Source organism: Cavia porcellus, unplaced genomic scaffold (assembly GCF_034190915.1).
Source record: "Cavia porcellus strain 051 isolate PalLab524CR breed Dunkin Hartley unplaced genomic scaffold, mCavPor4.1 scaffold_21, whole genome shotgun sequence".
Lineage (NCBI taxonomy): Eukaryota > Metazoa > Chordata > Mammalia > Rodentia > Caviidae > Cavia > Cavia porcellus.
In genome coordinates this window covers 37,746,179-37,762,503 of record NW_026947504.1, presented here as the reverse complement: position 1 = coordinate 37,762,503, position 16,325 = coordinate 37,746,179, and the positions used below count along the sequence as shown (strand labels likewise).

Sequence of the window (16,325 nt, the reverse complement as noted above, 5' to 3'; positions counted from 1 at the left end):
GAACCTGGGAAACAAGGTAAAAAACATTTTTAAAGGAACTAGGAAGGAAACAAAGAACAAGGGGATGAATGCTTCTATCACAATTTGCCTTGTGCAGGATAGCAGAGGTTCTCCAAAATCTATTTTAAAAGGAGGGTGGGAATGGGGGAGGGGGAGGGCATCAGTTTGAAATAGCCTTGTTTTGTGCATTTCACTTATAAAACCCTCATTTATTCTTCTGTCCCATTCAACAGCTATAACACACATAGGGCAACAACAGAATTTTATATTTGAATAAAGAAGCTTTTCCTTTGTTTAATTTTTTTGTGTGGAATTAACATTTGATTTAATTTAATCCATGTGGTAAATGAAGAGAAAAAGAATGTAAGCTCTTTTATTTCTTATGAATTATGAGAGGAAACACACATTGAAAAGTTAGGCTCAGTATGGGAAGTGGGACTTCAAGGATCAGGCGACATGACATCCCATAATTTCCAAATGTCACAGAGGGTCCCCACATAGCCTTTCTGCTGATTACTGTTATAACTTGAGCCCCGGTATAAAATCCAAGGAGGCAAGAGACCGAAAATTTAGTGGCAAAGGCTTTATTTTCAGGCCTGGGGACCAGTCTCCGGGAGCCAATTTGGAGACTCCCCTAGAAGCTGCAGGGAGGACTTTAAAAAGGGGCTGGAGGAAAGGGTGGGGGGAGAGAAACAAAGAAACCTGTAGAGCCATCAAACTTGTTGACCCGAGTCTGGAAACTGTATTGCTGTCCACTTAGCTCTGACAATCTAGGGAGTTTCTGGTGTTTTTTAAAAATTATTTCCATCCTGCAGACTGACATTATCTCAGAGTGGCACGTCTGCAGCAATATTTGGAGAAGAAAGTGGACAGTTAATTATCTCAGGACAGCTTGTCTTCGCTAGTGAGTGCGAAGGGGTCACAAGTTATGAGACGCTGGAACTTAAGTTTTACGAAGACCTGATATCTAACTCATTTGATACATACAGAACAAAAGGAAAGCACCGATTGGGGTTTGGGCCATAGTATTACCCAGTAATTTGTTTAAGCTAAGCAGTTCTTAAAATTGGGGCAGGCTCATTTTACGACAGATCATCACCGGGTCGGGGGGAGGTCACCAGAAACCCAAATTCTTTATGGCCTAGATAGATAGGTGAGGGGAGAGGGAGGCAATAAGGCGCCATACAGAACGGAAAACGGCGGTAATGTGTCAAGGTCAGGGTAAAGGGTTAAACTCACACGCAAATCTCTCTGCACACAAGCAGGTTACTTTAAACAAATGTAAATTAATTGCCATTCTAGTTTTCCTTAGCTCTTTAGCGGAGAATAGAGGCTCCTAGCAGTGATTAACAACCCTTGTTAGCTTGTTTTAGCACAGCTTCTGTAGTTTGTAGAGGGCAACAATGGTTAACATATCAATTAGGTGAGATTCTTGCAATTCTTTACAGAGGAGAGTGTTGCTCAACAGATCAATTAGGTCCCTTAACATATCAGTTAGGGAAAAAGGATAAAACAAACACATTTAGTAAGCCCCTATACAGGTTTGCTATAATACACATATAACAAAGCTATTTTCTTAGGGTACAACATTCCCCACTGATTTTAGTCATTGTGTCAAATCATTGACTCCTTAGCATCTGTTTATAACCTTGTATGTGTCTTTAAAATTATAAGCTTTTAAGAACTTTGACATAGTTTATCAACTTGTTTACAACACAAGGCCCAGTAGGAGGATTAACAAAGGTCTTGTAGATGTCATTAAAGCTGTTAACGAAAAGGAGAAAGAAAACCAACATTTAAATTTACTCTGTTTTATCATACAAGTAACAATTTTTAAGTCAGACAGAGGCCTCTTAGGGGTCTCTACAAAAGAGGAGAACACAAAATTATCAGTTATATTAGACAATCTTAAGCTTTAAAGTGTCCTTGGAAGAAATGACAGTTTATTTATCCGCAGGCTAATGGTCTTTTGAAGCTGGGACCTGTCTGTAGTGGGAACGTTGAATCCAGGCAGGCTTTCAGCTACTTTGACAGTCCATTGCAGCTCAAGTGATTTATGGTGAAGTTGCTTGTCTAGGTGCCTAGGCTCTTTAGCTCGCAGTGGGCAGCAGCGAAATAACCAGTGGATGGAAGTCAGAGCTGGCTGAAAAGTCTGGGGGAGACTTAATAAGATCTTGATTAGTTAAATCAGCTAATTTTTAGAAACCTTTAATGATAAGAGGAAGATCTCTTATATAAAACCTCAAAAGAGGAAATATCTGCAACATAGGGGATGCATCACGCACACAAAGGGGCAGAAGGAAAAGAGACTTACCCAGTTTTCGCCAGTTTTTAAGGCCATTAGTAATTATAGTCTTTAAAATCTAACTTATCTTTTTACCTCTCCTGAACTCTGAGGCTGGTAAGCCCAATCGAGTTTTTAATTGATCTGCAAAGCTTAGGTTAATTTGAGTTATTAGGCTATAAAAGCCAGGCCATTGTCGGACCCCATGGGTAAAAAGGGAGACCAAATCAGGGAAACTGCTATCAGAGCTGACTCAGACTAAGTAGAAAACGCTTTTACTCATCTAATGAAAGTATCAACCATTATAACATTTATATCCTTGAAGTTTGAGGCTTTTTATTTTTGTAAAATCTATTTTTTAGTGTTTTTAGGCATAGTCTCACGATAACCAGTGGTTTTTATTTGTTGCAGTACTTTTAGATTTACCAATTGGCACTGAGGGCATCTGAAGCTCACAGACTGGGCTAGCTTGATATTAGCCCCCGGGAATCTCTCGGAAGTTGAGCTGCCAGATGCTGGTCTTTTTAAGTGTAAATGGGCTCTGACAAAGAAAATAGGTGGGATCAGCAGTAATGTCAAGCTTATCTCAATCCCCACTGATTTTGGGGCTTTTTGGCTATCTTTTGGAAGGTGGCATTTGTCAAATTATTTTTTTCTATAACAGGATCATCTTCTGCCCAATGGCTTATACAGCAGATAGTAGCCATTCTCTTTGGCATCTAGATGGCAGCCAACAAGTCCAAATTTGGGGAGCAATTTAATCTTTTGACTCCAGAAGACAATAAACCCCATTTTTGATAAAGACAACTTGAGGCCTCAGTGTGGGCAATGGGTTTAGCCCACTATGCTGATGTCTCTGGCTCTAAGATTTGTTCCCATAGAACCTGAGATTTTGTGTAACGGCAGCTCCCAAGACCCGCTTACCTTGATAGACGTAGCTGCTTCCATCAGAGAAGTAGGATGGAACTCTAGATAATGGCTTATCCACTAGATAAGGTCGAAGTCCCGTGAGGTGATCAATGACCTCAGTACAATTGTAGTGAGGCAACGAGGGGTCATCCTCAGGCAGCAAAGTAGCCAGAGTTTGAAGCCGCTGTTTCCAGAAATAGTGCCTGATAATGTATGGCTCAGGAATTAGACATCCGCAGTCTGATGGGGCCTTGATGAGAGTCTCCAGGGAACAGGAAGAAACAAGAGTTTGTGTCCAAAAGTCAATTTTTAAGCTTCCTTTATGAGGGGGCCACTGAGGAAATCACCACAGACAGGGTGGTCATCTGGTTGTTACAGAATCAAGTGTCTTGGAAAGGTAGACAACAGACCTCTGCCAGGGTCCCAAACTCTGGATCAGTCCTGTGGCTCCTAGAAATTTTGCACTTGTCTTTTAGTCACAGGGACTGGAATCTGTTAGATGGCTCACAACAACCAGTGCAGTCTTTCTTTGTGTAGACTGGTTTTGACAAGGTCGGGGGGACTCGCATCAGAGCAGTTACTTTCTCGGCTGGCCCCTCTGATGTGATTGCTACTCTTTGAGAGGCCTGATCTGCCAAAGTGTTTCTTCAGGTGAATAGCAGCAATCTGCCGACAGCCAGACTGCTGCCAGCAAATCTAGGATCTGTGGAGCCACCCCCCCTTTTTTTAAATCTTTGCCCTGGCCGAGGTTAAGAGACCTCGCTCTTAATAGATGGCTCCATGTACATGTATAGTAGCAAAAGCATATCTATTATCTGTATAGATGTTTACCCTCTTTTTCGTGGCTAGTTTTAGTACCTCAGTCAAAGCAATGAGCTCCACCTTTTGGACAGAGATGCCAGGCTCTAACCGCTTAACCCAGAGTACCTCCTTTTGGTGGTCACTGCTGCCCCGGCCACTCATCTGCCTCTGCCGTTCTGGATGAAGCTGCTTCCATCTGTGAAATTTCTCAGGTCGTTGTCAGGCATAAGGGTGGCTGGGTTTAAAACTGAAGAAGTCTTGAAAACTATCAATTCTGGGTCTAGGAGCAGGGCCTAATAGTGTGAGATTTTAGCACTCACATTTTCAGGAGGGGTTTTGATAAGAGTCTCTAAACTGTGGGAGGTCACTACAGAAATCTTCTGTCCAAAAGTGAGGTTTTTTTTTTTTTGTTTTTTTTTTTGTTTTTTTTTTTTTTTTTTGGCCTCTTTTAAGTAGCATTGCCACAGCGGCCAGAATTTTAGGCATGGAGGCCACCCTCTTGTTACTGGATTGAGCCTTTTGGAAAGATAGGCTATAGGCCTCTTTCAAGAGCCAATGTCCTGGGTTAGGACTCCTTTGGCAATGCCCCTGAGTTCATCTACGAACAAAGTGAATGGCTTGGTAACATCAGGGAGTCCCAGGGCTGGGGCCTCTGTCAAGGCCCACTTGAGCTGCCGCAAGGTCCAGTTTACATTTATCAGTCCAGTTTAGTGAGTTTTTTCCTTAAGGGAGCCCTACAGGGGGTGAGCTGTTTCAGTAAAATTTAGAATCTACAGCCTGGAGTATCCGACAGCTCCCAGAAATTCGCGCACCTGTTTCTTAGTTTCTGGGAATGGGATCTGCAATATAGCCTGGACACTTTTTTAGACAAAATCCTCCTTTTTTTTTTTTTTTTGCAATTTGTAGTCCAGATGAGTCACGGCCTGACAGCACAATTGTGCCCTTTTAGTCGAGACTTTATAGCCTAATTGCCCCAAAGTCCTTAACAGTTTCTCAGTTGTCTCTCGACAAGCTTACAAGCTTTTGTGGGGGTCGAGGCTATTAACAAGTCATCCATGTGCTGGAGGAGCACTATCTTAGGGTGTTTTTTTTTTAAATTTTAAAAGATCTCTTGTTAATGTCTCATCAAAAAGAGTGGGAGAGTTCTTGTAACCCTGAGGTAAATGTGTCCGGGTCAGCTGTTTTTTTACCCCCGTATCTGGGTCAGTCCATTCAAAGGCAAAAAGGAGTTGACTCACCAGAGTAAGTGGCAAAGTGAAGAAAGCATCTTTCAGATTCAGAACAGAGTACCAGGTGTTCTCAGGATTTGGCACTGTTGGGTATAGACTCAGAACTCATGTATTAACTCTCCGAGATCCTGTACAGAGCGATAGTTATTTGTCCCTGGCTTCAGTGACTAGAAGCAAGGGCATGTTCCAGGGAGAGACACAAGGAATGAGAATATCATTGTCTCTTAGCCTCTGCATGTGGACTTTAAATCCCTTTCCGGGCCTGCAGGCTTATCGGGCATTGTCACAAGCAGAAGGGGCATGCTTGGGGTAAGAGCTCCATCAGAAGGGGGACTTGGCTGACTGCTAGCCCTGGAGGATTGTCTTCTGCCCAGACTTCTGGAATCTCCTGATTCCATTTGCCCAACAGTTTTAACTCTAAGTCAGTTGTGAGGACTCAGGTACGCTGGACAAATTTCCCAGTAGACGGTAATTTTTTTAGTTTTAAAAGACCTTTTGTGCTATCTCTATCAACTGGCTGAGGGGCATTTTTTTTTTAAACTCTCAAACCTTTGTAATCTTTTTTCTAACATGTGGGGCCGACTGAGTTGCAAAGAGACCAACTGGCGATACTAGGGAAACCTCCTTACCTCTGGATGTCCAATCGGCTTGGGACAAAAGGACAACATGGTTTTGGCACTCCATATCAGACAGCAGGCTTTATCTGGATGGCACACCACCTTTTGTCCCAGGGTGCCACCTGGCAGGCCATCATTTTACTGAAATTACATACTTAACAAAAAGAAGCTTTTTTATCGGTAACAAAATTGTGCCATATAATCTCCCAGAGGTCCACAGCACATGTGAAAACTTATATCTTATCTCTATTATCATCTATAATCTCATATTAATGGAAACACTTTGCAGCAAAGGTTTAGAATCTTATAAATAAATCTATCAAAACTGATCCAATACTGTCAAACTTTGAACACATTTACTTCTTGTCAAACCTGTTGTCTTCAGTACTATAAACCAAGACAAAATTTATATCATCTCGAGCTTTTTATAACTTACAATATACCTCTAAGTTTTATCTTTTTTTTTACATTTTGGCACAGCAGACATTTTACTTGAAGACAAACCACTTTCTTTGTCCCTCCTTTTTACTATCACCAGTCAATTATCTTTTTTTTTTCGCTTCTCAGACAACATTAAAACTCTCAACAAAACCCTTGAAGTTACCTTCTAGTAGTCTAAAACATATTTAATTAATTTTATGTCTTTTTACCACATTAAAATGCTGGGGTTTTTTAAAGCTATAACCTTTTAACTGGCTCAATTACAGTATGACCTGGTTTTTACTTGGTAAAGTTGATATGATTCTTAAAAACCATAAATATACACATATATGTGCACATATATTTACTTTTTAACCAGAAAGAAAAATACTCCTTTTAAAAGGCATGCCAAGGTTGCAAGCAATCAGTTGAAGACTTACATATTAAACAAGGCGCCACAACATTAAAGACACAAATAAAGGGTGCTTTTTGCACAGTTTGGTGAGCTAAAGGAAATAATTTTTCTTATTATGAAGCTTGAATCTAATAAGCCATATGGATCCTGCAACAGAAATGGGCAACAAGCCCCTAAGTTAATAACAAATCCAAACAGGCAAACAATTTTAAAGAACAAAAACACTGCACATCAATATCTAAATCCCTTTGTCCATTCTGGGCTCGTAGAAGGGGTTCCTAGGAGAGAATGTTCTGTTAGATTTAGGGTAACCAAAAGGAGAACAATTAGAACAAATGGACAAACAAACAGACACACAAGACGAGACAAGCTGCAGCAAAAATGGCCTTTGCCCAAAAATTAGTCAAATTTTGGGATTTGGAGGAATTAACAAATTAACCAACAGAGTGGTTCCTCACCCGGTGCAGAGTCACAAATGGCAAAAACCAATTGACTCTGTCCTCAGGAGGTTTCACTTCCCAAATCAAGGGCGTCCCCTTCCAAACGGAGCTGTTCCCCACCCGGGGCAGAGTCACAAATGGACAGAATTTGTCCTACAAACCAACTGACTCTGTCCTCGGGTGGTTCCCGCTCCCAAATTGAGGGCGTCCCCTCAAAATTACAAATTGACCGCGGCCCAAACAAATCCTCCAGAGCACTTACTTTCAAATGTTCAGAAATGAGTCTGGGGTCTTGCTTCCATCCCGGGCGAGCCCCCAAATGTTATAACTTGAGCCCCGGTATAAAATCCAAGGAGGCAAGAGACCGAAAATTTAGTGGCAAAGGCTTTATTTTCAGGCCTGGCGACCAGTCTCCGGGAGCCAATTTGGAGACTGTCCCCTAGAAGCTGCAGGGAGGACTTTAAAAAGGGGCTGGAGGAAAGGGTGGGGGGAGAGAAACAAAGAAACCTGTAGAGCCATCAAACTTGTTGACCCGAGTCTGGAAACTGTATTGCTGTCCACTTAGCTCTGACAATCTAGGGAGTTTCTGGTGTTTTTTAAAAATTATTTCCATCCTGCAGACTGACATTATCTCAGAGTGGCACGTCTGCGGCAATATTTGGAGAAGAAAGTGGACAGTTAATTATCTCAGGACAGCTTGTCTTCGCTAGTGAGTGCGAAGGGGTCACAAGTTATGAGACGCTGGAACTTAAGTTTTACGAAGACCTGATATCTAACTCATTTGATACATACAGAACAAAAGGAAAGCACCGATTGGGGTTTGGGCCATAGTATTACCCAGTAATTTGTTTAAGCTAAGCAGTTCTTAAAATTGGGGCAGGCTCATTTTACGACAGATCATCACCGGGTCGGGGGGAGGTCACCAGAAACCCAAATTCTTTATGGCCTAGATAGATAGGTGAGGGGAGAGGGAGGCAATAAGGCGCCATACAGAACAGAAAACGGCGGTAATGTGTCAAGGTCAGGGTAAAGGGTTAAACTCACACGCAAATCTCTCTGCACACAAGCAGGTTACTTTAAACAAATGTAAATTAATTGCCATTCTAGTTTTCCTTAGCTCTTTAGTGGAGAATAGAGGCTCCTAGCAGTGATTAACAACCCTTGTTAGCTTGTTTTAGCACAGCTTCTGTAGTTTGTAGAGGGCAACAATGGTTAACATATCAATTAGGTGAGATTCTTGCAATTCTTTACAGAGGAGAGTGTTGCTCAACAGATCAATTAGGTCCCTTAACATATCAGTTAGGGAAAAAGGATAAAACAAACACATTTAGTAAGCCCCTATACAGGTTTGCTATAATACACATATAACAAAGCTATTTTCTTAGGGTACAACAATTACCTGACCCAAAAAGTACTCTTGAACCACGAGGCAAAGCCATGAACAGAAATCGCCCAAGAATTGCTTCACCCTTTTAGTGTTCAAGAGGGATTTTCTGAGCTTTTGTTCTGTGATTTATGGTGGTCGAATTTAATTACTCCAGGCTCTAATTTATTCCTTAATCAAGCATTCGGTGGGAAGCTACATCTCTGTTTCCAAATAGCTATCAAAATTTGCAGAAAATTTCTCTAATATTCTAGGCAGACCCTAATTGGCTAAATGCCCTTAGGAAATAACTGGGGTCCTCCGGAATACTTGGACACATTTTCTTCTGGAAAATTTCCTTTTGATACCACCCCCTAGGACAAACTTTGTGTCGAAAAATAAAACAAAATACACCCCATGAAATATAATCTCTCTCATATCCAAGTTGAATAAGACTCACTCATTTTGGTTCACTTCCATGTAGGTACAATCACTGAGTTCACTTGGTTTTTCATCTAGAAAGATAATATTACCACATATGGCAAACATTAGTTCTTCAATCAGCTTATATAAATTGACTAATCTAACTGATATTGAGAAGAACCAAGCTTTCCTTCCCAGCATTTAAACTGTAGTTAATTGCTTCAAGTCAAAAGCACAGATGATTTGGGGTACCCCCATGGTCCTACAGTCCTGATTCTGCCCTTGATCAGCTGTGAGAAGAGGGTTAGTGCCTAGCACCATGCCGTGTACTGCACAGGGAGCAAAGACAGAGCTGCAAAATACAGGCTGTGGCTTCAGCCACATGACTTTGATCATCTTTTCTCTCACTTTGACTTCATTTATTCCCTGCTGCCTTTTTGAAAATGTCGGCATTCCCTGTAGGACTTTTACAGGCCAGAATCAGGGAAATTTAATGAAAAGTAGGCATAGCAAATGAATGAATGAAGTGAACAGTCCTGGGTGGAGGTAAGTAACTATAACAAGAGCCTTGTTGTCAGTTTGTTAGTCTAGATTTTGACTTATGTGATTGTATTCCTATGGAACACAAGTTCAGAGTTATTAAGTAATATGAAACGCCAGAGAAAAAGAATGTGGGATTGTTACACAAATCCTAGGTTCTCTCTCATTTGATTTCTTTTCCATTCACTACACATCTTACATCAATATTTTATGGGGACCTCTTAGGAATATCCTAGTACTACTCGCCCTCTTTCAGGGTGTGCATGTAACATCTGTTATTGTAGCTCCATATTTTTAGACAATCATCTCTGTCTCCAGTAATTAACGTAGGAAACAAAGTGGGGTGACATCACAGGTATGGACCTGTGGAGTGGTTGAAGGCACTGGAAAGGCACATATGTCCTCTGGCTGGAGTCAAAGGTCAGACAAGTGATCCCAGCCTGGTCGTGAGCCCCAGTGGATTCAGATAACTGTCTTCTTGTTTTAAAGTCCCATATTTTAACCATATATATAAAAAATGTTGAAAAATAATGACCTAGTGATATTGGCAATTTAATTAAAAGGGACTGGCATTTAGAAGTCTAGCTCTATAACTATTACAGACAAAGTGTACCTTGAAAGCATATGTACTGAAAGTCTAACCTGAATGTATTTATTATTGGGATTTATACCAATACCACAGGTGGCTTCAACAACAGAAACATACTGTTTTGGAAGCTGGAGGCTACAGACTCGAGATCAAGGTGTCAGTAGGGCTGATTTCTTCTGAAGTCTCCCATCTTAGCTTGTGGGTGGCCACCTCCTCGTTGTGTCCTCCTGTGGTCTTTCCTCTACGCATAGCCTCATCTGGTCTCTTTGTGTCCTAGTCTCCTCTTACAAGGATACCAGTCAGAATAGATTAGTGACTCTAATGGTTTCGTTTTAACTTAATCACATCTTTACAGGATTGTTATGATTTGTTTTCCTGTGGTTCCCACCTCAAGCCTCATGTAATCATGCACGCAGCTGAGTCTACTGTTCCTGATTGGTTTGTTTTTTAGCGTTCATGATTGGTTTGTTGTCTAGCGCTCTGATTGGTAGTATGAGTGCTACACCCACCCAGGGGTGGAGCCAACATACAATGTAAGGGCGGGAAGAAGGCATGTCTTTCATTCTTTTCCTCGGTTTGCGCTTTGGTATTTGCAGCAGCTATGAATGGCTGTCCCAACATGTCATTTTTCCTTGGAACCAACTGAGTATGAACTGAAACCCCCAAGAACTGTAAGAAATAAACCTTCCTTCCTTCTTCTTGGGCGTCAGGTATTTTATCTCAACAACTAGAGAAAAGTAACTAAGGGACCTACTGCAAAAAGCAACGCATACACATTGGTGGTGGTGGGATTACAAATTAAAGCAGCTATTATGGAAAATAGTATAGAGGTTTCTCAGAAGATTCAAAATATAGAGCTACTCTGTTATCCAGAGACTCCACTGTTGGGTATATATTCAAAGGAAATGAAATCAATACACCAGAGAGACATTTCCATTTCCATGTTCAACAACACTGTTCTTAATTGCTGGGATATAGAATACACCCAGTGATTTATTAACTCATGAATGAATGAATAAAATAAAGATATTTGCACACACATTTACATTTACACACACAGTGGAAAATAAAGAGTAACAACATAGATGGAACTGGAGATCATTGTGTTAAGTGAACTAAGTCAGGCACAGAAACAGGTCCCACATGACCGTATCCATACGTGGAATATAAAAAGGTTGATATCATAGAAGTTGAGAGTAGAATGATGGGTTAATAGGCACTGGAGGGAGCAGGAAAGATGGATGGATGGGGAAGCAAATCAGTTACAGTCAAGGGCAAGAAGTTCTGGTGAGCATTGCGTAGTTCAGTGACTATAAATATGTAACACTACTGTACATGTCAAAAAACTAGAGGAAAGATTTTGAATGTTTTCATTAGAAGAAAAGGGCAAATATTTGACGAGATAGATCTGTTACCTTCTTTAAACATTACACAATGGGGGCTGGGGATTTAGCTCAGCGGCATAAGCGCCTGCCTTGCAAGCAGGCAGTCGTGAGTTCGATCCCTGGTACCGATAAAAATGAAAAAGACCAAAAAAAAAAAAAAAAAAACAAAACAAAAAAAAAAACATTACACAATGTATACATGAATTAAAACATTGCATTACCCTCATTGATATGTATAGTTTTGTTATTTTGGGGTATAAGTTAAGAAAAAGAGAACGGTTTCATCTCCTAATACTGCCACCTTTTGAAACCCTGAGGGTTAGAGCTTCAACACAAGAATCTGAGGTTACAGCATTCAGCCCATGATACTGAGAAGACCGGAAGGTTTAGGAAGTGTGGGGCACAACACTGACCATCTCCCTGCAGAGACAGCAGAGGTGACTGAATGCTCAGCAGCAGCACATCTTCACTGTCAGGGAAAAGGTGAATGAGAGCAGTGACCTTTTTGGAGGTAGATATTTCTTTTAAACTCTCAGCCTTAAAATGTCACTCAGTCTAACATGTTTTAGTTTTAGTTATGTTCTTTCTGTCCCATCTCTTGAGCAACTCTTGAATGCACACCATGTCTGAGAGAGTTGAGTGCCATCTTTTGCTTCTAGAAGAGATCAGGACCCACACCACCAAAGGATTCCTTTAGGATGGGCTTTCTGACATCTGCTCCCAAAGACCTCTGGCCAGGAATCCCTAAAAGACAGTGATAATCTGGGAGGTGAAGTCACAAAAGGGTAGTATCTTTTCTTCAGCCCTGAACGTTCCTTCTAATACGTTTGCTTGTGAAAAAGAAAACCCCACTGACTCAAGGGTCCCCAAACTGGAAGCCAGAAGACAACCTCTCACAGAAGTTTGTGCATTTCAAATTACTGAGAGCAGGTTTTCAGTGATACACACTGTATTTTCTGCCTTCTGCAAGTGCCGGGTTCCTAGAGATGTTTACCGCTAAGCTACATTCACCTGTTCACCATAATATTGCAGTAGACCATTAGCGGTGTCAGTCACTTGTGTACAACTCAGAGGGCCACAGCCTGCAGTGATACATGATATGGTTGAAGATCAGATCTTAATGAATATCTTTCAGCTCATGATGAAACCCTGGCTTGCAAGAATAAATCAGGAAGTGTGAGGCTGTGTCTGAGACTCAGGGCCCTATTATGTAACCAAACAAATATATCCCTAAGAGAAAAACATCCTCAGAGAAAGTCATCAGGATATGAGCAGATGGAAGTGGTCAGTGAGTGACCAGAGACTCTGATGACTATAGAAGATGAGTACTTCTTCATGAGCATGGACCCCAATGATGTAGCATTCGCTTTCTGGGAGATTCAATGAGACCAAGTTATTATAAAAGTACTTCTGGCCAGCATACCAGGAAATAAAAAACATTAAGTGTTTTTTTAATACTTAGTAAAATCCTGGCAATGAAGTGGTCAAGAACCGATATGAGGAGAGTAGAGCCTCTAGGAGTGAAACAGACCTGTCCTGTGGCATGGGATGTGGCCAAGGTTGTAACCCCCTAGACTGGAGGGCCTGGCTTTACAAGGAAGCAGGAAAGAAGGCCAGGCCACATGCCCTGGCTGCTTCTCTGGGATGCCGCCCAGGCCAGTGGTTCAGAAAATGATGAACTAATAAAGTCAGGCATTGTGTAAAGATGCTTCAGTCAAGCGTCCATGGCATGCCCAATAGCGGGTCCAGGAGATGATTATGGAAATGTCCTGTTCCTTGTGGCATCATGCAAGTGTTGATATCCTGGTGCAACACATCGCCCACATGTGTGGGGTGACACTGGAGTATGTGTACCTACTGCGCTGCCAGCTGTGTAGAAGTGTGGCACGTGTAATTATGTGTAGTACATAATACTTGACAATGATCATAAAAGACTGGTAATGGTTTATAACCCACATTTTAATCATTATTTTAGGGTGTGCTTCTATTTGTGGAAAAAAGTTCACTATAAAATAGTGAACATTATGCTGGCAGCAGCTTCAATGTCTTGTGTTTACTACTCTTGACTGTATCCTGTCTCTTGTCCTCGACTTGATCTTGTGGTGCTGTTTTGTTCGTCATTGTCCTAGGAGGAACAGCCCACAATAGGCCTGAGTGTGGAGAAGGGCATACTATGTCAGCTTGTGTAAGTTGTGCTGTTATGTTCCCAAAGTGAAAAAATAGCTGCCAGCCACCTTTTCCCAGAATTGAGCCCATTGTTAAGTGGCACGCAACTGTATTGGGAGATCTGAGAACATCAAAGCTTCAGGAGTGTAGTTGGGGTGTGTCTTCCCACTAGCACAAGAGCAGAAGGAAATGAATCACAGGGTGTACATATTTCCCTTATTCAACAGGCACTGATTGGGTCATCTATCCACTGTGAACTGAGCTCCGCCACTCGTCAAAGATATAGACAGCACTGATCCCACAGCCCCTGGGTGAGGGGAAGGGAGTTGGAAGGCTCTGTCCTTAAACATGAATTAGAGTTAGAGCACGAGAGGGGAAGAGTAGCTACTTTACGCCTGCAAGAGAACCTCAATGAAATAACACCACCACCATGGTCCTTTCAAATAGTTCACACTACGAGCCACTGGAGGAACTTTGGTTTCCTCTATCCTAATTCATAGAAGGAAAGTCCAAACGATTTGAGGTAATTAACAGAGTATGCCTGAGCCTTCCCTTTTGTACTTTGAGGGGTAGAATGTCCCCAGAAAATACTCCTCTGCTCTCACAGGAGGACAGAGAGGCCTCCACTCACAGGACACCACTGCCAGAGGAGCAGGAACTGATACCTGCAGATCCTTCGCAGCAGCTGACCTCCTGCCTGAAGACTGGGTTGTACCTGCAGTTCTTAGTGGGAAGCATGGGGTGGGGCTCTGGGGAAGGTCTTGTTCATGAGAAACAGAGACAGTGATGTCATGAGCTGATTGTGCACGAGCTGGATACCCAGAAAGGGACATCAGCTGCTATATGACAGAATAATAGCCAAGAGAACAGGCTCTGAGGTCTGGGGCCCTGGGAAGGTTGCTTCACTGCTTAAAATGCCGACTTTATCTGTACAATAGAAATAATAATACCTAATCCAAAGATTGTTTTGAGGGTTAGATGTGGAACCATATAACAGCATCAACACAGAGCATTGCATGGATAACTGGTGGTATAGTGCTGCTCAATAACAAAACAGACAGCCCACATCTCCTCTTTAGGGAAGGGGCAATGCGATTCTGTGAGCTCACACAATGAATCTTCTCCACAGTAATTTAGAATCTCCCGCAAACAAATACAAATGGAGTAGCTCAGGAAGACAGCTGCTCCCAGTGGGAACGAGGCCAGCCAGGTCCTGGGAGGCCATGCGAGCTGACTTCCATAGGTGCCCGGGTATGAAGGACGTGGCTGAGCGATCAGAGCTTTGCCTCATGAGCTGCATGGGAGGTGAGCACACAGAACAGACCTTAGGGTTAAGTAACCCAACCCTTTCAGAATAATTTCTTCACCTGCATAATGGAACCCTCTGGAAATTTTCTTAGGAGTAAGGTGGGGGGGACACATAAACATCTGGAGGAGCTCAACATACAGTGGATGCTTAATGCAGAATGTTGGTCCTGTGGTCATTGCTCTGTCATCTGGCGTCCTTCGGCTGTGTAGCTGTGCAGGAGAACAGCTGACCCTCTGACATTTCTGAAGCATGGGTGCCCAGAAGCCTGTTTAAGAAGAGCAGGTTTTGACATAGGAATGTTGAGAACATCCCTATGGATCATCCCTGGGCCTTGGAAAATAAAGGGAGGAGGAAAGAGAGCTGCAGAGAATCCAGGCCAAAGAAGAAGTTCTGAGCACGGTTGTCAGCCTCGTTTCCCTTTCCCAGCCTTGAGAAGAAAGCTGACTGCCCTACTTCACCGATGAGCATTAAACAACTCAATGCAGGTCATGGAGCTCTGAGTGACAGCAGGGATGAGGAGCAGGCTGCGATGTGGGGACATTTTCTGGCACTTAAGTGTTGGTGCTAGAGACTGAGGCTGCATTTGCCGTGAAGTGGAATTTCACTCACTTCACTCCAAAAGAAATCAATCAAGTAGATTGTTTGTTTTACATAACGCTATCATGTAGAACAAACAGCAGTTTGATTGACTGAAGCTTCGGCTTTCAGCTGATTGTTTTGGCATCTTGACTGAAGAGCCCAAGATTGTTTCTGAGCCTGGCCAGCAATCATGTGTCAGTCATTCTGCCTGGGTTCTCCTGTTCCACACAAGCCTCAGAGAGCAGATTAGGAAGGGCGTGGATGGTCACCAGCCAGCAGTTTACAGTCTAGACTTCTCCGTGGAATTTTGGTGTGTGCAAAAGGGTTACTTTCCTGTAAGGCTATTTCTTGACCTGTGTTTTGATTGCTGAGTACAATAAATATGTGTGAGACTCCTCCTATGCCTACATTTAGAAACTAAGAAAACACATCCATGAGGCCATCCTTATGATCTTTGGCTCAGAAAACTCAGTTGTCATTACGAGACATAGGATTTCAAATACGTCAACTGTGATATTCACTTGTAAAAGCTTTCTTGCAACCTCGTTGTGGATCACGTTTACGAACTTTGGATTTGTAGTATTACTAAAGACCAAGGGGAAAAGCTGCTGATGGGGAAGGAGGAATGAATTTATGTTGACACATGAGGGAGGGATAGTGGGGAAATAAGAGTGAGCCATGTTTGTACCATGAGCTGGCTTTCATGATGTCCGTGCTTTGGGAATACAGAGAATCTTTTGGTCTTAAAGCACAAATGGGGCAGCCTTCCAACTTGCCAGGTGGACAGAGGAGAGTTCTTTCCCTGCGGAACCTGAGAGAAGGGTTAAGGCTAACCTCACAGTCTCTGGGCCTCTTA

The 16,325-nt window shown here is 42.3% G+C and overlaps 1 protein-coding gene across 1 annotated transcript in view; it reads right to left on the bottom strand.

The window, feature by feature from the left end:
• Positions 1-16,325, bottom strand: part of LOC100734570 (WD repeat-containing protein on Y chromosome) — a 66,295-nt gene that overhangs the window by 30,812 nt on the left and 19,158 nt on the right. Inside the window, 5 exon segments of the mRNA XM_023560425.1 lie at positions 199-244; positions 8,939-8,993; positions 9,688-9,767; positions 9,841-9,946; positions 14,250-14,341. Of these exon segments, the coding sequence (XP_023416193.1) occupies positions 199-244; positions 8,939-8,993; positions 9,688-9,767; positions 9,841-9,946; positions 14,250-14,341 (379 nt within the window).